At 48.3% G+C, this 23,066-nt stretch overlaps 1 protein-coding gene across 38 annotated transcripts in view; it reads left to right on the forward strand.

The window, feature by feature from the left end:
- CLASP2 (cytoplasmic linker associated protein 2) overlaps nucleotides 1-23,066 on the forward strand; it is a 1,832,463-nt gene that overhangs the window by 1,759,485 nt on the left and 49,912 nt on the right. For all 38 annotated transcript variants that reach the window (XM_085607571.1, XM_085607579.1, XM_085607573.1 and 35 more), the window contains 2 exons: nucleotides 830-1,036; nucleotides 20,376-20,492. In XM_085607571.1, coding sequence (XP_085463697.1) covers nucleotides 830-1,036; nucleotides 20,376-20,492 — 324 coding nt within the window. The remainder of the gene's footprint in view (nucleotides 1-829; nucleotides 1,037-20,375; nucleotides 20,493-23,066) is intronic.

The following is a 23,066-nucleotide window of genomic DNA, read 5'->3' on the forward strand; positions in this document are numbered from 1 at the left end:
GAGCAGTCGCTTCCCCACCCCCCAGGTATCTGAGTTGCCAAAAATATAGACTAGACACAACATAAGTTACCACTCTACATAGGGCAGTCTGTAATGGTTGTATTAGAAGCTACACTGCCTTTTGCTAATATTGGAGTCGGCTCATTTCCTCATGTGATGAATTTGCAGGAGTGAGCTCGTGAAAACAAATGTGCACACTAGCCAGCAAATTTGGTAAATAAATCCGTGACCTGCAAATACAGTATTACGTAACGCCAACAGTCAAAAATAAATATTAAAAAAGCAATAGAAGTGATAATAACAATAACACCACAATAAAAGGTGTCCTTTATCTGGCGCTTGCTTTCGTTGTTCTGCCGGAGAACAGCTTCTACCAGAGCTAGTGTCACTGGTACCTACAGTTGCCTTCCATAACAGATTTTTGCTGTCTGAGGGTATCACGTAGGGTTGATCAGGCCATGGTGCTACAGCCCAATTAACCTACCAGCTGGACCTCTATGCTAAAGCAAGTGCCTCAGTTTCACGGGCCCAGGGCAGAAAGGGACCATCTACCTTCTGCAGGAAGTTAGAGAAGTAAATTGTACCTTTCCAGGCGTCCACTCGCACACGCTGGTCTGGGAACCGTCTGCACCTTGATAAATGGCACTACATGTCATGACAGCATCGGTGCATGTTTTAGGGGCATCATTTTGAGGCTAGGATATTTCCATCATGATGAGTCGGCTGAGAGAACTTGGTATATACCCCAGCATTGTTACAGATGGCACGTAGTGTTTTTTGTTGCCATTTAAAGAGATCATTTATCTGCTATTTATGACAATCGTTTCAGGTGGTAAGAGCTGCAGAAGAAGCTGCTGGTACTCTGGCTACGTCCATAAGCCCAGACCAGTGCATTAAAGTACTCTGTCCGATAATACAGACAGCAGACTATCCCATCAATTTGGCAGCAATCAAAATGCAAACCAAGGTGACGGAAAGAGTTTCGAAAGAGGTGCTGGCTCAGCTACTACCGGAGATTGTGCCAGGGTTAATTCAGGTAATTCAACCAAATCTTGTATTGTTAATTGGTCTGGTTCTAATGTATTGTGAACTATTTTTACATTTATTTGGGTATTGATTTTTTATTTTTTTTTAGCTCTGGCTAAGTAAACGGAAGGCAGTTGTGCGACCAAGCACTGTTTTAGGTTTTTCAGTGCAGGGCCTTTAGCTACTAAGGAATTTGTTTTACAGATTAGTGAATGTGGGTTCTGGATTGGGCACTGGAGTTCTGGAAAAAAACACAGCTAAAAATAATGATGGGAAGAAGGTAACATAGAGAAGTGTATATGGACCGGGCCCAACCAACAGTGGGGATGTGAGTTTTATTTTTTTGCTTGGAACATCGAGAAGGAAGCTCAGACTGATAACTTGCTCATGTACTTTTTGTAAGCTCCCCCTCAAAGCTATGCTGTTTCCTTGAACATGTGGTTGTTGTGTGGTCATTGTTGGGAAATGGGCCACCTATACACATTACTTAACGTACCTGGTGTCTATCTCATCACCACCCTGCTCACAAACAGCCCAGCCCCTGAAAGAAACAAAAATACATATTTCATTCTTATGCCCACCTTGCTTGCCCTCCATCAAATATAATATTTGGTATTCTACCATCATATTCTTACTACACTAACTTTGCACTTGTGGTGAAAGCCAGAGATCCCTGAAAGGAGGGATATATCATCAAGATCTTCAAGAAAGGTGACCTCAGTAACTACGCAAACTACAGAGGGATAACTCTTCTATCAACCACAGGCAAAGTGTTCAACATTCATCCTGAACAGAATGAAGGAACAAGTTGACGCTCAGTTGCGAGACCGGCAAGCTGCCTTCCGCAAAGATAGATCCTGCACAGTCCACATTGGAACAATGCATATCATCATTGAACAGTCGATGGAATGGAAAAAAAATGTTCGAGACATATGAGCTGTAGATTGCATACATTAGCATAGATCTCCATCTGGTGTTGGGCTTGGACGTTTGCAGTTTGTTTTTGTCGAGAAATATTTGGTCACAAGATAGGTGACTACTCCTGATGATGACAGTGCGCATGGGCATCGGATCCATCCCCAGATTGTTTTTTTTCGGGTTCGGCTGTGACTTGCTGCGCTCTGGGTCGCTGTCGTTATCGAAACCCCCTTTGACGCGCAATCACCTACCACTGGACGGTATTGTCTCGATCGCGTTTCCCTTTCTCAAAGCGCATCTTCTAGAATCGAAAAAACCTAGATAAACTTCGACGCGGGCCGTTGGGCCTATCCGTGCCGATCCCAACAGAAGTCGATGGAACAGACTCCCTTCAAGAAATGTCCCTAGTGTGGTGTTAAATTCCCACATCGGACCTACACCCAGTGTGTAATCTTTGCCTCTCTCCAGAACATCAAGAGGATACCTGTGAGGCTTCTCTATCTTTCAAGTCTAAGAAGACCATTTGTGATCGTCTGGCTCGATGCCGCGAAATGTCCAGAGGAAGCGGCTTCATTCCGGACATCTTCCATCCAGGCCCCGACAGCCATCCGGAACAAGCCCAGGAGGAACAGGTCTCAGTCTCCGAAGCAGATGACTCCGACGTCGAAGACGCAGTCACCCCAGCTTAGCAGACCGTGAGTACTGAGACCCCCTGCCCCACCCAAGCCCTACTAAAGGCTCCCGTAACACCTTCGCCACATGGCCCAGGTCCACACCGGTCGAACAGTTCAGATGCCCCACCCTCGGGCCCGGCTATGAAAAGCAAAGAATGGCCTTTCGGATCGGGCTCGACCCAACCACACTCCGGTACCGAAAAAACACCTTCGGCACCGAAGTCCAAAGGCGCCGATATACCACGCCCTCTTCCATGGGCACCGGAAAACCCTTCAGCGCCGAAACAGCTGAAGGACAAACCCTCGGAGCCAAAGCAAAAGGGAAAAACTTTGACACCGAAAACGTTGGAGCCGAAACACTCCAGGGAAAAACCTTTGACAGCTAAACCCCCGAAGCAAAAGACTCCGGAGCCGAAACAACCGACACCGAAGTCTTCGGAGACAGAAAAGGGTTCTAAACCGGACACTATCCCTATGCCTAAACAGTCTAAGACTCCTCATAGGGAGAAATCTTCAGCAACGAAAAAGAACACCGGCTCCGAAGAACTTTTTGTCCCGGATCCAAACCAGAAAACAATTTATATCCATCCAAAGACTGGTCATATTGTCTCCAAACAACTTAAAAAAAGGAAACCGGACCATTTGCAAGATGCACCGGTTCCAGCTAAAAGAATAGACATGGGCACTAACACCTCTCCAACCCCTCCACCTCCTCCTCCACCTATTGATCCCAATCTACTTATGTCTCTAGTACACTCTCCAGAACATACTTTTCCACTCTCACAACCAGAGGATAGTGATAATGGAGATGGGACGGACAATGGGATAATAATATAATTCCACAAGATATGGATGATAACGATGATCCCCCACAGGAGCCAGATCCATGGAGGGACAAATAATACAGATCCTGACTTAAACAACGACCCGGATCTTTATCCCTCTAAGCCATCCCCACCAGACGATAATGTAGGTTTTGCCCAACTAATCAATAGGGCCTCCACATATCATGGGGTAAATTTACATTCAGATCCTGTAGAGGAGGATTTTCTCTTAGAAACTTTTGCTTAGCTCCAAAAATCTTCCCACGTCCTACCAATGTTAAAAGGCCTAATTAAACACGCACCAGAAGTGTTTAAGGACCCTGTTAGGGCTAGGGTTCTTAACCCTAGGATAGACAAAAAATACAAAGCAGCTCCCTGTGACCCCACATACATTAAGGGTCAGCTTCCTTTAGATTTCCTGGTAGTAGCCAATGCACACAAAAGGGCCAACTCTCAAGGTTCAGGTGACACCCCGCCTCCAGATAAGAAATCCAAATTATTAGACGCATCAGGCAAACGTATGGCGTCTCAAGCTGCAAACTATTGGTGAATAGCCAACACACAAGCTCTCTTGGCAAGGTATGATAGGGCCCACTATGATGAGCTGGATAACCTCATTCAACATCTACCTGACGAATACAAAGATAAAGCCAATGACCTCATACAGGAATGCCAAATTGATCACAAATACAACAATCAAATGTTCTCTAGATGCAGCAGACACTGCTTTTCGCGCAGTCAATACTAGCGTATTGTTACGCAGACATGCCTGGCTCAGGATATCTGGATTTAAACAAGAAGTGCAAAACAGTATCCTTAATCAGCCCTTCGACCAAGAGCACCTCTTTGGACCTGCAGTGGACACATCTTTAGAAAAGATGAAAAACGACAAAGAAACTGCTAAGTCTATGGGAGCCTTGCAGTTATCTTCTCCTAGAGGCTCATTTAGACGCTCCTTTTATAGAGGTGGCTCTAAAGCCAACACACCAGAGCAACCATCCTCATCCTACAAAAGCCCCAATCAGAGCTCCTTTTCCAAAGGATTCTTTAGGGGAGGTTGCAGGGGTAACAACAACAACAAGGGCAGAGGCCGGGGTAATAACACCCGCAGCTCCCCTACCACCAAGCAGTGACTTCCCTGCGCTTCTCTCTCCCCCCCCCCCCCCCCCCCACCTGACTATTCCACACCAGTCGGGGGACGCCTTTCACAGTTCCTGCCTGTCTGAAATTCCATCACTACAGACAAGTGGGTAAGACAAATTATCCAGTATGGTTACTGCCTGGAAGTCACATCCAGTCCCCCACACATTCCTCCCAAACACCGTCCAATGTCTACAGAACATTTGACTCTCTTCATATAAGAGGTTCTCTCTCTTCTACAAAAAAATGCAATAGAACCAGTCCCCTTACCCCATCAGGGCACAGGGGTTTACTCACTCTACTTTCTAATTCCAAAAAAGGACGGGTCTCTCAGGCTAATACTAGACCTCAGACCCCTAAACTTCTACATCCAGTCAGACCACTTCCATATGGTCACTCTACAACAGGTGCTCCCACTGCTTCAACAAGGCGACTTCCTCTCTTCTGTGGATCTAAAGAACGCCAACTTTCTAAATCACTCCTCTCTCAGAAAGTATCTCAGGTTCATGGTGGACGGACAACATTATCAGTTCAAAGTCCTACCATTCGAGGTAGCCACAGCACCCAGAGTTTTCACCAAATGCCTCGCAGTTGTAGCAGCTCATTTAAGAAGGCAACACATCCACGTGTTCCCTTATCTGGACGGTTGGCTCATAAAAGCCAAATCTCACAACAGTTGTGTGCAGCACACACACACAACTATCCATCTACTTCACGACTTAGGCTTTACATTAAACCTCGCTAAGTCTCACCTTCAACCATCCAACATAAAATAGGATCTAGGGGATACTCTGGACACCTCAAATGCTCTAGCATACCCCAACCCAGGCAGGATTCACTCCATGCACACCTTAATACTACAATTTCGGCCTCATCACTCGTTGCCAGCCTGAGTGATTATGCAGTTAATAGGGATGATGGCTTCTTGCATCCTCATCGTCCCTTATGCAAGACTCCAAATGCGTCCCTTGCAGGAATGCTTAGCACATCAGTGGAACCAGGCTCAAGGTCAGTTGACAGACCTGGTGTTGGTGGACAGCCGCACACATCGCTCTCTACAGTGGTGGAATACACAAAACCTTTCCAAAGGGCAGCCGTTCCTTGACCCGGTTCCACAGATAGTACTTATAACAGACGCATCGCTCACCGGCTGCGGAGCTCATCTACAAAATCACACTGTACAAGGACTTTGGACCCCTCAACAAAAACTCCACATAAATCACCTGGAGTTACTAGCAATACTTTTAGCACTGACATCTTTTCAACTCTTGCTAATAGGCAAAGCAGTTCTAATAAGTACAGACAACTTGACAGCAATGTATTACATTCAAAAACAGGGAGGAACACACTCCCTCCAACTCTCAAGCCTAGCGCAAAGTATATGGAGATGGGCTATTCCCCAAAACATTTACCTCCTTGCACAACATCTCCCAGGAGTACACAATCAGATCGCGGATCTGCTCAGTCAACAAACACAACACATTCACGAATGAGAACTTCATCATCAAGTTCTTCTTCCATTTTCTCAAATGTGGGGGCACCCAGACATAAATCTGTTCGCCACACACCACAATGCAAAATGCCAACCTTCGCGTCCAGGTATCCACACCCGTTATCCAAAGGCAATGCGTTATGGATGAACTGGTCAGGCAAATTTACTTACGCTTTTCCGTCTCTCCCAGTCATTCCGTTAGAAGTTCGGAAACTCAGACAGCATTCCCTCACAATGATCCTAGTTGCTCCAACATGGGCCCTACAACCATGGTTCACAACCCTCTTGGAACTATCAGTAGTTCTGCATCAAAAGTTACACCTCTCACCCAAACGTCTTACACAGAACCATGGAGAAATAAGACATCCAGATCCCAATCAACTCAACCTTGCGATCTGGCTCCTGAGGTCATAGAGTTTGGCTACCTCAATCTCCCACCAGATTGCATGAACATCATCAAAGAGGCTAGATGTCCTACCACAAGAGCATGCTATGCAGCAAAGTGGAAACAATTTGTTGTCTGGGTGCCCCCACAAAATCAACCCACAAGATGCTTCTATTCAGAACATTATCTGTTACCTCTTGCATCTACAACAATGTAACTTGACATATACATCTATACGGCTACATCTAGCTGCAATAGCTGCTTACCTCCAAAACAGACAACACCTGTCTTTATTTCGAGTTCCTGCTATCAAAGCATTTCTGGAAGGACTTAAAAGAATAATTCCACGTAGAGTTCCACCTTCCCCAGTCTGGAACCTCAATATTGTCCTTACCAGGCTCATGGGTCCCCCATTTGAACCTCTACACAAATGTGAGTTACAATTCCTCACTTGGAAAGTAGCCTTCCTGGTAGCTATCACATCCCTCAGGAGAGTTGGTGAACTCCAGGCATTAACCATACAAGAACCATTTTTGCAAATGCATCATAGCAAAGTGGTTCTTAGGCCTAACCCAAAATTTCTACCCAAGGTAGTTTCTACCTTCCACCTTAATCAGTCGGTTAAACTCCCAGTTTTTATCCCTCAACCAGACTTGGTGGCAGAACGCGCTCTTCATACGCTAGACGTCAAAAGGGCGTTACTATACTACATAGAAAGAACTAAATCTTTTAGAAAGACTAACAGCTCTGTATCTTTCTCCCCACCTCACTAGGACAATCCCATTTCAACAGGAATTGCAAGATGGATTGTCAAGTGCATACAAATCTGCTATCTCAATGCTAAACGCACGCTAACCATTCCACCTAAAGCTCATTCCACACGCAAACTAGGGGCTTCTTTGGCATTCTTAGGGAACATTCCCCTAGATGACACCTGCAAAGCAGCAACTTGGTCTAACTGCATACTTTCACTAAACACTATTGTTTAGATGTGCAAGCAAAACAACAAGCTAGTGTGGGCCAGGCTGTATTGAGAACACTTTTTCAGACTACTGCAACAGATACAGGTTGCCATGCTAAGGAGGGAAACTGCTATATAGTCTATGCTAAAGTATACAATCTACAGCTCATATGACAAGAACGGAAAATGCTACTTACCAGTATGCATCTGTTCTTGGCATGTAGAGTTGTATACGCCCACCCACCTCCCCGAATACCTTTATCCGTTGCAGTTTTATCTTAATTAAATAGATTACACATGGCCATCCTTTTCTACTTTCCTACTAACTCCATCATTACCCTTCATGGCAAGAAACAATCTGGGGATGGAGCCGATGCCCGTGCGCACTGTCATCATGAGGAGGAGTCACCTATCTCTTGACTAACAAAGACTTCTCGACAAAAACAAACTGCAAACATCCGAGCCCAACACCAGATGACGATCTATGCTGAAGTATACAACTCTACAGCTCTACATGCCAAGAACAGATGCATACTGGTAAGCAGCAATTTCCATACGCGACACATTTTCCTCCACTTTCCTCTGTTTTTTCACACGTGAACATTCAGACCTGAGCTCCTCTCTCTTCTGTGAATCCCTCTGTGTTTCATCTCTCTCTTTCTGAGGAGTGACTGCTCAGTAGCACTTCTTCCAGCCTGACTTTCCTCTTTCTGCAATGTAAACCGCTGTGCATATCCCTAGGATGCAATGGTCACAGATTGGTAGGCACTGGGAACTGAGCACATTCCTCTCCTCGGCTTCCTCAGGCTGCGCCGAGGCACTTATCTCCCATCTGATCTTTTTGGCTCTGTAGGGATCGGTTGGCGGGGAGTAGAGTAGGTGTCGTCATCAAGAGATGCCTTTCTTCCATTCATCAGAATCTATATAAACTTGAGGAAGGGAACCATTTGAAGCTGCAACCCCTGTGCTGCAGCATAAAACAGAAGATACACAGCTGTCATGTAATGATACACAACTGTGATTTCAGGAGCCCTTAGAACGCCCAGTGGGCTACAGTTGGAGCATCGAATGGCTGCAGGTTTCAAAATGCATGTATTTAGAAGGATCGCTGTGAACGTTGCAGATAATTGAGTGTTCGAGGCATATGAGCTGTAGATTGTATACTTGTGCATAGATCTTCATCTGGTGTTGGGCTCGGATGTTTGCACTTTGTTTTTGTCTTGGTAGAAGTCTTTGTCGTAACGAGGTAGGTAACTCCTCCTTAGGGCGATAGTGCGCATGGGCATCGACTCCATCTCCAGATTGTTTTTTTGTGTATTGCGACGTTCCGGGATCATCTTCGAACCTTTTCGACGCGCATTCCTTACCATTCAACGGTATTATTTTCGATAGCGTTTTCCGTTTCAACGCGTATCGTAAAAATCCCAGTACTTCTACCGATGCTTCGACGCGGGCCGTGAGGCCTACCCACGCTGACCACGCCAGCAGTCCATGGAACGGATTCCATTTAAAAAATGCCACGGGTGTGGTGCTAAGTTCCCACACACTAACTTGCATGAGGTCTGCACCTCTGTCTCTCCCTGGAGCACGATGAAACCAGCTGCGAGGCCTGTCGATCATTTCAATCGAAGAAAACAATTCATGACCGTTGGGCTCGATGGCACGAGATGAGACGCTGCACTAGTCCGGTGGCGGATATTTTCGGAAAAGAATCGGAATTCCAACCCAGCGCCGAAGAAGAAGAAGGGCACATTTCCGTGTCTGAAGCCGACGGCTCTGACATGGAAGAGGACTTCAGCATCACTCCGGCTCAACGAACCGTGAGTAACGAGCCCCAACTGCCCACAAAAACACCAAAGACTCCGGTTACACCTTCGCCCTCGGGCTCAGGTCGGCACCGTGATACTGTTTCAGATGCCCCTTCTTCGAGTCCGGCTATGAAACATAAAGACAAATCCTGCAGCTCGGGATCGAGCCAACCCCGTCCAGGTGTCGAACCCACATCTTTGGCACCGAAACACAAGGCCAAGTCTGACGCTCCGCTTTCGGCACCAAAAACATCTTCTGCACCGAAAGACTTAACAAAAACCAAAGACTTCGGAATCGATACCACCGAGACCGAAAGCTTCGGAACCTGCATCGGTTAAACTGAAAGCATCAGAGCCGAAACCAATTAAAGAAAAAAATTCTGAACCTAAAGAAAAACCTTTGGATCCGAAACAGGGGAAAACTAAGCCTTCGGAATCGAAACAGCCCGCACCGACGCTAAAAAGCACGGAAGCCCTCGCAAACAGACTTCATCTAAAGAACTTCCTCTACAAGAGTCTTTGGATCCGAAGCAAAAACAATTGCATATTGACCCAGACACTGAGAAACTTCGAGCAACACTTCCCAAAAAACGGAAGTTGGACCTCCCTGAAGATTACCACATACCTTTAAAGAAAAAAGACATGGGTACTAACCCCTCTCCCCCTTACATACCTCCCTCTCCTCCACCTTTTAACCCACATCTAATAATTTCACCAGCAAATTCACCACCACTACATTTTTCACCTGGGCTTAAGGATAATAATGACAATGGGGATGGAGACGGGGATGGGGACGGGGACGGGGATGGAGATGATGAGCAGGACAACATTCCACAAGACCCAGACCCCTGGGATGATTATAATAAAGACCCGAATCATACTAATGACCCCGATCTATATCCCGCCAGACCATCACCCCCCGATGATAATATTGGTTTCGCACAACTCATTAATAGAGCTGCTCAATACCATGGGATAAATTACACGCTGACCCCTTGCAAGAGGATTTTTAGTGGAAACTATCGCTCCATCACAAAAAACCACAAACACACTACCCATGCTTGAAGGGATGATAAAACACGCCAATGAGGTATTCAAAGACCCTGTTAGGGCTAGAATACTTACGCTACGGGTAGACAAAAAATATAAAGCCGCCCCTACAGAACCAATTTACATCAGGGGTCAGGTACCTTTAGATTCGCTTGTTGTTTCAAATGCACGGAAAAGGGCAAATTCTCAGACGACAGGTGACGTACTCCACCTGACAAAGAATCAAAACTCATAGATGCATCAGGCCAAAAAATTGCATCTCAAGCGGCCAATCATTGGCACATTGCCAATGCACAAGCTCTCCTGGTGCGGTATGATAGAGCTCACTATGACGAGCTAGAAAACCTGATGCAACACTTACCAGACCAATACAAAGCTAAAGCTCACGACCTCATTCAAGAGGGTAAACTTACAACAAACACTTCCATCAAATGTGCCCTGGATGCAGCTGATACAGCCTTGTGTGCCATTAACACCAGCATTTTGCTAAGACGACATGCTTGGCTCCACATCTCAGGCTTCAAATAAGAGGTACAGTCAGCACTTCTTAATCTGCTATTTGATCAAGAACACCTTTTTGGCCCCACAATTGATTCTTCATTGGAAAAAATGAAGAAAGACATCGAGACTGCTAAAGCCATGGGGGCATTACAACTACCCTCTAATAGAGGTCCTTTTCGTCGCTCCTTTTATAGGGGTGGCTCAAAGATGGCTGCATCCGAAAACACTGCCACGTCTTATAAAAGCCCCAATCAATCCTCCTCATCCAGAGGATATTTTCAGGGAGGATACAGAGGCAATTACAGGAAGAGGCAGAGGAAACTCCACCCTCACTTCTCCTACCACCAAACAGTGACTTCCCTCGATCATTTCACTCCTGTCGGGGGACGGCTAACACAGTTCCTACCTGTCTGGAATTCATTCACAACAGACAAGTGCGTAAGATAAATTATCCAGTATGGTTACTACCTGGAACGCACCTCTACCCCCCACCCCCCCCCCCAAACATTCCTCCCAGACCACATCCAATGTCCACAGAACATCAAACACTTCTCAAACACGAAGTTCTCTCTCTATTACAAAAACATGCAATAGAATCAGTCCCCCTACCTCAACAAGGCACAGGGGTTTACTCCCTCTATTTTCTAATCCCAAAAAAGGATGACTCTCTCAGGCCCATATTGGACCTCAGACCACTAAACCTCTACATTCAGTCAGAAGTCAGACCACTTCCCATGGTCACTCTTCAACAGGTGCTTCCACTACTTCAACAGGGCGACTTTCTCTCCACCCTAGATTTAAAGGACGCCTACTTTCATATTCCCATTCACCCTGCTCACAGGAAATATCTCAGTTTTGTGGTAGGTGGTCAACACTACCAGTTGAAAGTCCTCCCATTCGGTGTGACTACAGCACCCAGAGTCTTCACCAAGTGTCTCGCAGTAGTTGCAGCTCACTTAAGAAGACAGCAAATTCATGTTTTCCCTCATCTAGACGACTGGCTTATAAAAGCGAAGTCACACAGCAGTTGTGTGCACCACACACACAAAACAATCCAACTGCTTCACTACTTGGGATTCACAGTAAACCTCACCAAATCCTACCTCCAACCCATCAACATACAACAATATCTGGGGGCTACAATAGACACTTCAAAAGCTCTAGCATGCCCCAATCCAGTCAGAATAAGTGCCATACAAGCTCTAATACAAAAATATCTGAAAGAAACACGTTAGTTAGATTCCTCACCTTAGAATATCCCCAGGCGTCAGACTGGATCCGGAAGATTTTTCGTCAGCAATACCCCTTGCGCGTCGCTAGGCGTCGTCTGCGGCTCCGCGTCCGTCGTCGGCGTCGTGCGCCGGGATGACGTCGTCGGAGTACTTAGACGCCGCCCTCGCGCGCTGACGTCAGTTCTTCTTTTTTCCGCGCCAGTAAGCGCAGATCCGGGAGAGCTACCCCTTTTAGTCTTTTTTGACTAAATCTTTTTTGATCATTTTTGATCCTTGTCTGTCGACATCTGGTGCCGGTAGGATGCCTGGGTTCAAGGCTTGCGAGGATTGTCATCGACTGATGTCGGTGACCGATCACCACCGCCGGTGCCTCTACTGCTTAGGCCCCGACCACGACGCGGAGTCGTGCAACGACTGTCAGGCCCTGACTTCGAAGGCTAGGCGGGAGCGGTCCCGCAAGCTTCTCGAGCTTCGCCACTCGGCTCCGCGTCGTGCGCGATCCCGGTCCAGGAGGAGGTCCAAGGATCGCTCGCGGAGCCCTAGCCGACGCCATCGCTCGTCCGGCTCCAAGTCGTCGGGTAAGTCCAAACGCTCAAAGCAGTCCAAGAGGCGACATCGCTCTTCGGACTCCCCTCGCCGGTCGCGCGACTCGGCCGAGGGTCAGGGTGGTTCCACCCCCGCGGTCTCGACGCCGCAGGTCCCCGCGGGGCCCTTGCCTGGGCCCCAGTCGACGCCGGTTGACCTAGACACTCCTCCACCGGCGCCGACGCCTGAACCACCGACGCCGTCACCGGCGACGCCGACGCCTGTGACGCCGACACCCCAGTTTAGCCCTCATCCGGACCCGGCGCCGGCACGGCGTCCGCCGACGCCGCATCCGACGCCGCTTGAGTCCTACCATCTCTACAGTCCGGTTCCGATCATTCCTCCTGTTTATCAGGAATCGGAAGAAGGGGGCGACTGGGAGGGGTTCGAGGACCCTCTGGCTGTTCAGTCACAGCTTTCTCAGGACTGGGCAGATGAACTGGGGGAGGCCAGTGGGCTGGACACCTCGCCAGACACTGGATTCACTTCTCCTCCGACCGTGGCTTCGGAGGAGGGTGCAGCATTTTCTGTGGTGCTGCGCAAGGCGGCCGAGGCCCTTGGGCTCGAGTTGCCTGCCGTGGCTGTGAGGACTAACATCCTCACTGAGGTGCTTCAAACCTCAGCAAGCTCCACTGAGCCTCTGCTGCCGTTCAACGAGACCCTCACTGACGTTCTGCAGGGCACCTGGTCCAAGCCCTCCACAGTTCCTCCTGTGGATAGGAACGTTGCCAGGCGCCACCGCCCTGCTCCGGGCGACCCCAGTTTCCTGTCCCAACACCCCACCCCCGAGAGTCTGGTTATCCAGGCCTCTACTTCCCAATCCTCCTTCCCGACCGCTCCGCCGGATCGGGATTCCAAGAGACTCGAGCAGTTCGGCAAGAAACTGTTTTCGTCCCTTAGTTTGGGCCTGCGGTCCTTAAATACCGCCTGTCTCTTGGACCGTTATTCCCATTCCCTGTGGGATACGGTGGAGGACGTGCTGCCCCTGTGTCCGGAGGAGGTCCGGACGCGTCTTACCCAGGCTTTGGCCGATGGGAGGGATGCAGCACGGCACGCCATACGATGTGGGCTTGACACCACGGACTCGCTGGGTCGGGCGATTTCGACCACGGTGGCGCTCCGCCGCCACGCCTGGATGCGGTCCACGTCATTTTCCGGGGATGTCCAGACCACCCTCATGGACATGCCCTTTGATGGCACTCGCCTGTTTGGTGAGAAGGCGGACAGTGCGCTGAACTGCTTTAAGGACTCCCGGGCTACGGCCAAGTCCTTGGGCCTCTCGGCTCCGCGGGCGCACACCTCCGCTTTTCGCCCCTTTCGTGGCCAAGGAAGGGGCGCCTCCTCACGTCCGCAAAGCCACCAGCCGCAGAACCAACCTGCGCGCGGTCGCGGACGTGGCTTCCGCCGTGGCGGAAATGGAGGCCGACGTGGTCAGCCCACTTCCACCCCTGCAGCATCCGCCTCAAAGCCCTCCTAGTCCGAGCTTTCAGGCCTATACCACGCCAGTGGGCGGCAGAGTTCGCCATCACCTGCTCCACTGGCGGTCCATAACATCGGACAGGTGGGTGCTGCAAATCGTCCGAAGGGGCTACTCCCTCCCCTTCGAGACGACCCCTCCAGCCATGCCACCGCAGCACCACCGTATCTCGGGGGATCATTTGCATCTTCTCCGCGAGGAAGTTTCGGCTCTCTTGGCCAAGGGGGCCGTCGAGCGCGTTCCGAGTCCAGAAGTAGGTCGTGGTTGTTATTCCCACTACTTTCTGGTTCCCAAGAAGGGCAAAGGGGGCCTACGCCCTATCTTGGACCTCCGGAACGTCAATGCCTTCCTCCGAAAGGAACGGTTCAAGATGCTCACGTTGGCTCAGGTTTTAGCTGCCCTAGACCCTGGAGACTGGATGGTAGCGTTGGACTTGCAGGACGCATATTTCCATATCCCCGTCCTGCCGGGCCACCGGCGTTACCTGCGGTTCACGGTGGGCCAAGAGCACTTTCAGTTTACCGTGCTCCCCTTCGGCCTCACCAGTGCCCCTCGGGTGTTCACGAAAGTGATGGCGGTGGTCGCAGCTCATCTGCGCAGATCAGGGGTTCCAGTCTTCCCCTATCTCGACGACTGGTTGTTGAAGGCGGGCTCGCCCCAGGCAGTCGTCTCCCACCTCCAGACTACGGCGGATCTCCTGCATTTGCTGGGGTTTTCCATCAACGTGCCGAAGTCACACTTGAGTCCCTCTCAGAAGCTCCTCTTCATCGGAGCGGTTCTCGATTCGGCGCAGTTCCGGGTCCATCCACCGGAACAGCGGGTCCGGGATATACAGGCCCTGATTCCCATCTTTCGGCCTCTATCCCGGGTTTCGGTCAGGCTAGTGTTGCGGCTTCTGGGGCTGATGGCTTCCTGCATCCTACTAGTGCATCACGCCAGGCGGCGCATGCGGGCTCTGCAGTGGGACCTGAAGTTTCAGTGGGCCCAGCATCACGGCAACCTGTCCGACCATGTCTTGATCTCGGAGGGCACTGCACAGCAGTTGCAGTGGTGGCTCACGGACCGCGAGTGGGTCAAGGGCAAGAGCCTCTCCCTTCCCCAACCAGAGCATGTCGTAGTGACGGATGCGTCCCTCCTGGGATGGGGTGGCCATATGGGAGAGGCGGAGATCAGAGGCCTCTGGTCTCCGGCGGAGTCTCGTCTCCACATCAACCTGTTGGAGTTGAGAGCGATCCGGCTTGCACTGAAAGCCTTCCTTCCCTCTGTCAGGGGAAGTGTCGTGCAGGTGTTCACGGACAACACCACCGCCATGTGGTACTGCAACAAACAGGGCGGGGTGGGGTCGTGGACCCTTTGTCAGGAGGCTCTGCGCCTCTGGACATGGCTGGAACACCAGGGCGTCACCCTGGTGGTTCAACATCTGGCGGGCTCTCTGAACGCCAGAGCAGACGAACTCAGCCGCCGGTGCATGATGGATCACGAATGGCGTCTGAACTCCGAAGTGGCGCAAGGTCTCTTTCAGCAGTGGGGAGAGCCTTGGTTAGATCTATTCGCCACCGAAGAGAACGCGCAATGTCAGCAGTTCTGCGCGTTGGAATTTCCAAGGCGGCACTCGCTCGGCGACGCTTTTCGTCACGAGTGGAGTTGCGGTCTGTTGTACGCCTTTCCGCCTATACCACTTCTGCCCAGAGTGCTGAAGAAGATCAGGCGCGACCGGGCCCAAGTCATCTTGGTGGCTCCGGATTGGGCACGAAGATACTGGTATCCCGAGCTACTCAGTCTGTTGACCGATCCCCCGATACGTCTGCCCCTTCGGGAGGATCTTCTGTCGCAGCAGCAGGGGACGGTCCTCCACCCGAACCTGTCCAGCCTCCACCTCCATGCGTGGAGATTGAGCGGCGGCAGTTGATGCCATTTGACTTGCCTCCTGAAGTCTGTGATATCATTCTGGCAGCCAGGCATCCCTCCACAAAGTCGGTATACGCCTGCCGGTGGAACAAATTTGTGGCATGGTGCACAGCAAAGGCTGTGGATCCCCTTTCCGCCCCTCTTTCTGAGGTTCTCCTCTTCCTTCTTTCTCTGGCCCGGCAGGGCTCTGCCCTGGGCACTCTGAAAGGTTATCTTGCTGCCATCTCCGCCTTCTTGCGGCTTCCTGATCAGCCTTCTCTTTTCAAGTCCCCTGTGGTTACACGCTTTTTCAAAGGCATTACACACACGTTCCCTCCTGTCCCCTTTGTAATGCCTCAGTGGGACTTGAATCTGGTATTGACATTCCTGATGTGCGCTCCCTTCGAGCCTCTTCACAATTGCCCTCTTCGTCTTCTGACTCTTAAGACTGCTTTTCTGGTAGCCATCACCTCGGCTAGACGGGTGAGTGAGCTCCAGGCTTTATCTTCAAAGCCTCCTTTTCTGTCTGTTCATCCGGACAAGGTTGTCCTTCGGCCTCGTCCCTCCTTTCTTCCTAAAGTGGTGACTCCATTTCACCTTGGGCAGTCTGTCACCTTGCCCACCTTCTTTCCGCCTCCGCATCCTTCCAAAGAGGAAGAGAGGCTCCACCGTCTGGACCCAAAACGTGCGCTCTCCTTTTATCTGGACCGCACAAAACAGTTCCGGGTGGACGACCAGCTTTTTGTTGGGTACGTGGGCGCTAAGAAGGGGAAAGCTGTGCACAAACGAACCATCTCTCGGTGGGTCGTTTTGTGTATAAAAATCTGCTATTCCTTGGCTAAAAAGGACCCTCCTGTTGGGCTGCGCGCCCATTCTACTCTGGCCACGGCGGCTACTACTGCCTTGGGACGGGGAGTCCCTTTGCAGGACATCTGTCAGGCGGCGACGTGGGCTTCGCTACACACGTTTGCCAGGCATTATTGCCTTGACAGCCAAGTCCGGAGGGATGGCTTCTTTGGCCGTTCTGTCCTCCAGGACTTTCTGGTGTGATCTTGGTTCGCAGACCCACCACCGGGGATGGTATTGCTTGGGTATCTATTCTAAGGTGAGGAATCTAACTAACGTGTTTCTTTCAGATGAACAAGTTACTTACCTTCGGTAACGATGTATCTGTAAGAAACATTAGTTAGTTAGATTCCTCACCGACCCTCCCATCCTCCCCGTTCTGCGAACTGACATCTAGGGTTAAGGTTATCCTTTTCAGGCCCCTAGATTTTATTTTTGGCACCAGTGTCGGTCTTTGCATGGCTCTGCGTTCCTGGCGCGGAAGGCTATGTACAAGAACTGACGTCAGCGCGCGAGGGCGGCGTCTAAGTACTCCGACGACGTCATCCCGGCGCACGACGCCGACGACGGACGCGGAGCCGCAGACGACGCCTAGCGACGCGCAAGGGGTATTGCTGACGAAAAATCTTCCGGATCCAGTCTGACGCCTGGGGATATTCTAAGGTGAGGAATCTAACTAACTAATGTTTCTTACAGATACATCGTTACCGAAGGTAAGTAACTTGTTCTTCAACCTCAACACTCACTACTAGCGTGAGTGTTCATGCAGTTAATCGGGATGATGGCCTCATGCATTTTCATCGTCCCTTATGCAAGACTCCAAATGCGTCCCTTACGGGAGTGTTTGGCACGTCAGTGGAACCAGGCTCAAGGTCAACTAACAGATCTGGTGTTGGTAGACGACCGCACCCATCGCTTTCTGCAGTGGTGGAACACACTAAACCTTCCCAAAGGGCGGCCGTTTCTCAACCCTGTTCCACAGATAGTGCTAACAACAGACCTTTCGCTCACCGGCTGGGGAGCTCATCTTCAAACCCATACCATTCAAGGCAAATGGACCCCTCAACAAAAACAATTCCACATAAACTACCTGGAATTGCTGGCAATCTTCTTAGCGTTAAAATCTTTTCAACTCCACCTCCAAAGCAAAGCTGTCCTGGTATGTACAGACAACATGACAGCAATGTACTACATACAGAAACAGGGAGGGACACACAGTCTCCAGCTTTCACACCTAGCTCAAAGCATATGGAGCTGGGCCATTCCTCAAAAAATATATCTCCTGGCAGAACATCTCCCAGGAGTACACAATCAGATTACAGATCTACTCAGTCGCAACAACGGCCGATCAACGAATGAGAACTTCACCCTCAAGTTCTGCTTCCATTCTTTCAAATGTGGGACCACCCAGAAATAGACCTGTTCGCCACACACCAAAACGCAAAATGCCCAAGCTTCGCATCCAGGTATCCACACCCATTGTCCAAAGGCAATGCGCTATGGATGAACTGGTTAGGCAAATTTGCTTACGCTTTTCCGCCTCTCCCATTCATTCCCCTAGTAGTTCAGAAACTCAAACCGCATTCCCTCACAATGATCCTGGTTGCTCCAACATGGGCCCGACAACCATGGTTCACAACCCTATTGGAACTATCAGTAGTTCCTCATCAAAAACTACGCCTCTCACGCAAGCTTCTCACTCAGAACCATGGAGAGATAAGGCATCCAGATCCCAATCAACTCAACCTTGCGATCTGGCACCTGAAATCCTAGAGTTTGGCTACCTTAATTTCCCGCCAGACTGCATGAACATCATTAAGGAGGCTAGACGCCCTACCACTAGAGCTTGCTATGCCGCAAAATGGAAAAGATTTGTAATTTACTGTACAAATAACAAAATCAACCCACTAGATGCTTCCATTCAAGACGTCATCTGTTACCTTTTGCATCTACAACAATGTAACCTAGCGTATACATCCATTAGACTACATCTTGCAGCAATAGCAGCCTATATCCAAAACAGAGAACAACTATCAAGGCATTTATGGATGGACTTAAAAGGATAATTCCACCTAGAGTTCCACCCTCTCCAGTATGGAACCTAAATATGGTACTTAACAGACTCATGAGTCCCCCATTTGAACCTATGCATAAATGCGAATTGCAATTTCTATCATGGAAAGAAGCTTTCCTAGTTGCGATCACCTCTCTCAGAAGAGTCAGTGAGCTCCAGGCATTAACCATACAAGAACCATTTCTCCAAATCCATCATAACAAAGTGGTTCTTAGGACTAACTCAAAATTTCTACCCAAAGTCGTCTCTGCTTTCCACCTTAACCAGTCTGTAGAACTCTGTGTTTTTCCCTCTACCAGACGCAGTAGCAGAACAAGCTCTTCACACCCTAGATGTAAAAATAGCGATGCTTTACTACATTGAAAGAACAAAATCCTTTAGCAAGACTAAACAACTTTTTGTAGCTTTCTCCCAAACTACATATTGGCAGTCCTATCTCAAAAACAGGGATTGCAAGGTGGATTGTTAAATGCATCCAAATAAGCTATGCTAAAGCCAAACGCACCTTAACCAATCCCCCTAGGGCTCATTCCACATGTAAACTAGGGGCATCTATGGTATTCTTAGGGAACATTCCCCTAGATGACATCTGCAAAGCAGCAACTTGGTCTACTCCACACACGTTCACAAAACACTATTGTGTAGACGTGCAAGCAAAAGAACAAGCTAGTGTGGGCCAGGCTGTATTAAGAACACTTTTTCAAACCACCGCAACAGATACAGGTAGCCACCGCTAAAGAGGTAACTGTTGTATAGTCTATGCACAAGGATACGATCTACAGCTCATATGCCTTGAACAGAAAATGCTACTTACCAGTATGCAACTGTTCTTGGCATGTAGAGCTGTAGATTCGTATACGCCCACTCGCCTCCCCGGATACCTCTATCTGTTCCAGTACTATCTTACTTAGTAAGAAATAGAAAAGGATGTCCATGTGTAATGTATCTAACTCCATCATGACCCTCCATTGCAAAACAATCTGGAGATGGAGTCGATGCCCATGCATACTATCGTTCTAAGGAGGAATCACCTACCTCGAGACTACAAAGACTTCTACCAAGACAAAAACAAAGTTTAAACATCCAAGCCCAACACCAGATGGCGATTTATGCACAAGGATACGAATCTACAGCTCTACATGCCAAGAACAGATGCATACTGGTAAGTAGCATTTTCTTTTAGGACTCATATTTTTAAAAATATCAGATTTGTTCTAGGTTTGACACAATTGTACTTCTGTCCCATATGCGATATTATAATGTGGCAGTAGGAATTGCATGTTTTATACGTTCGTATAAGTAGTGTTTTAATGTTGCTTTGGCTGAGAATTAGTTTAGAAGTGTGTAATAATTGTTTTTAGTATGTTTTAATGGACAGATGTTCCAAAAACGTACTAATACTCTCTCGCTCTCATTTTACAGTCATGCAACAATTTTAATTTTGAAACATGAATCTTGCACTTACAAAAACACTGTTCTATTTTTTACATTGCAGGGTTATGACAATTCAGAAAGTAGTGTTCGCAAAGCCTGTGTTTTCTGCCTTGTAGCCATCTACGCAATCATTGGTGATGAATTGAAGCCACATCTCAGTCAGCTCACAGGTAGCAAAGTAAGTAGCACATAGTTAAATGGAGGCAGATGGACAAATGGCGAAAATCTTACAGCCACAACGAGTGTATGTTATTGAGAGATTATGCTATGTACAGTGTGCAGCATCGATCAATATGTTAAACATTGACATTTTGTAATCCTTATGTAGTGCTACATGCTCATGAAATATCTTTTACAAATCATTGCAGTACATAGTTATACTGTTTGTATGCATACAAGATCTGAGGTAACGATAACACAGACAATCCCTTTTAAAGTCAGATTCTTTTTTTCACCCTTCTTTTACCACCGTATCCATCTCAGTTGTGCCCTGTCACTGCAGCTTGTCAAATGACAACTTCAGTAGCTCTCTCATCTGTTGGGAAACCTTAATCAAACTGCATTTATGTTGTGACAAAGAATTTTGATTTCAGAGTTTTGTAGTGGTAATATTTTTCTAACTCTAGTGAAGTGGGCATAGGTCATAGATCTGCTAGTGAGCATTGTTTTGGCTCCCTAGATGTTAGTCTTAGGTGTCACAACTAGGTCTGTATTGAAGGTTCACTTAACATATATAAGGTGCGCACTGAGAAAACCACATTAAGGCCCCTAAGTAACTCGACAAATTAGGAAGAGGTGCCACTATAAAAAGACAGCGCACCTAACCTTCCTACAAGAAAATGTACCAATAGTACCTCGGCTTTTATGCTTAAGCAGAATCGACTCCTTTTGCTCCACGCTCTGTTAGCGCTGCTCACAGGCAACAAGCCATTTCATACATATATGGTGGTCTTCTGTAGTCATACAAACTTTCTGGAATGTGGTCCTGGGTCACATCAAAGGGACAAAAGGATATCCCATGATCGCAGACCACACAGCGGAACTTCTAGGGCTCTCGCTGCCCACAGTTGTTGATATGACGCGTGCAGACTGTGAGAAAGTGGCTCTGTATATACTGTTCCCAAATAGGTACAGTGTGTACAGAGTCCACAGTCCCCAGAGGTTTGGCAGAGGCTAAAGTTAGATATAAACTTACTCTCTAAAGTGGTAGCTTGGTCGAGCAGTAAGGCAGTATCAGAGGACAGTGTAAAGCATTTGTTGCACACACTCAGTCAGCAAATGGTCTCTCACACACAATAACTGAACTCTAGGCCAATGGTTTATATATAAAAAAATATATGCTTGTTTTATTTTAGAACCAACAATAGGTATCAAAATATACTTTCTCAGAATGAGATGCTTTAGATAAATACTTTTGCAATATGCAATTGGCTTTTTGTAGAAAGTTACAGGTTGTTGCAATAGGCAACACAATTTCAAACACAATAATGCATTGAGTTCAATGGAAGTTTTAAGTTATTTGCAATAGATTACTTTCAGGATTACTTTTGTAATCCCAGGACTGGATCCTAGATTCAGTCCTGGGCCAGTTCTTAGAAACAAGTGTTAAAAGTCGACTTAGTTACTGTTATGATTTTTAGACAATATTTTGCCAATTTAAAAGTTGACACTTAGAAAATATTTCATAGAAAACAGTCAATGATTCCCTATGGAAGAAAATTCAAGTTGCAGGTATAGTATGTTTTCGTTACTTTTGTAATCCAGTACTGGGTACCTAGACTCAGTACTGGGACCTCTATCTAAAACAGGTAAGTAATTATGTTTTCACAGTTTGTACGATTTTTAAAGAATATTTGAAGTTTGCAAAAATCAACAGAAGAAATTTCACAGAAAAACAGTCAATGATTCCCTATGGAAGAAAATTGGGTTACTAGTAAGTACGGTTGTGAATATTTTTCAGGGTCTGTGCTGGGAACCAAGACCCAGCACTGGGATCTCACCTAATAGCAGATGAGTATTTTAGTTTTTGTTACTCGGCTGATTTTTGGTGAATATTTTGAGTTTTGAAAACTCCACACTCCCTATGGAGAAAATTGAGTAATCGGCTTTCAGGTAAGAACTCGACTGGCAAAGTTAAGGTTCTGGGCACAGACTCAGGGGTCTCCCAGGGTCAGGGTCAGGTAGATACAGTTGTTACACCCTCAGCGGCACAGGGGCAGCCGGGTGCAGAGTGAGTTAGGCCCAATGTTATCCTATGGGAGGCAGGGGGGCCTTGGTTGGCGGCTGCTGGCTAGCAGGCCACGCGGCTGTGGGAGCTGGGTTCGTGGTCACTTGCTCAGGGCAAATGGGGATGTAGATAGATGCAAAGGTTACACTGCCAGGGCCACTCGGGCGGCTGGGTGCAGGGTGCTTTTGAACCTTCGGGCGCTCAAATGATTTCAATGGGAAAGTTCCGGTTTAGAAAAAGACTGCAAGCTCGAGGACGAAGATTCTTCAGGTGCCACCACCACTTCGAGAGGTAAGTTGGGTAGTTGGAGGATAGGTAGGTACCCAGGAGTTGGGCACAGGGGGCCGCAGGGCGCGGGGTGCAGGGGTGCCTTTTGGTGTCGGGAAATCTTACCCTCTGTTGATCGCGGTTGGGGGGTACCTGGTACTGAGGCTGCAGGCATCGTCAGGAGCATCGAGGGAAGTCCTTGGGTGCCGGACTCGGGGTCACAGTCGCCGGGGGGTCGTCCTCTTGGTCTTTGTTCAC

This window comes from Triturus cristatus, chromosome 5_2 (assembly GCF_964204655.1).
Source record: "Triturus cristatus chromosome 5_2, aTriCri1.1, whole genome shotgun sequence".
NCBI classification, from domain to species: Eukaryota; Metazoa; Chordata; class Amphibia; order Caudata; family Salamandridae; genus Triturus; species Triturus cristatus.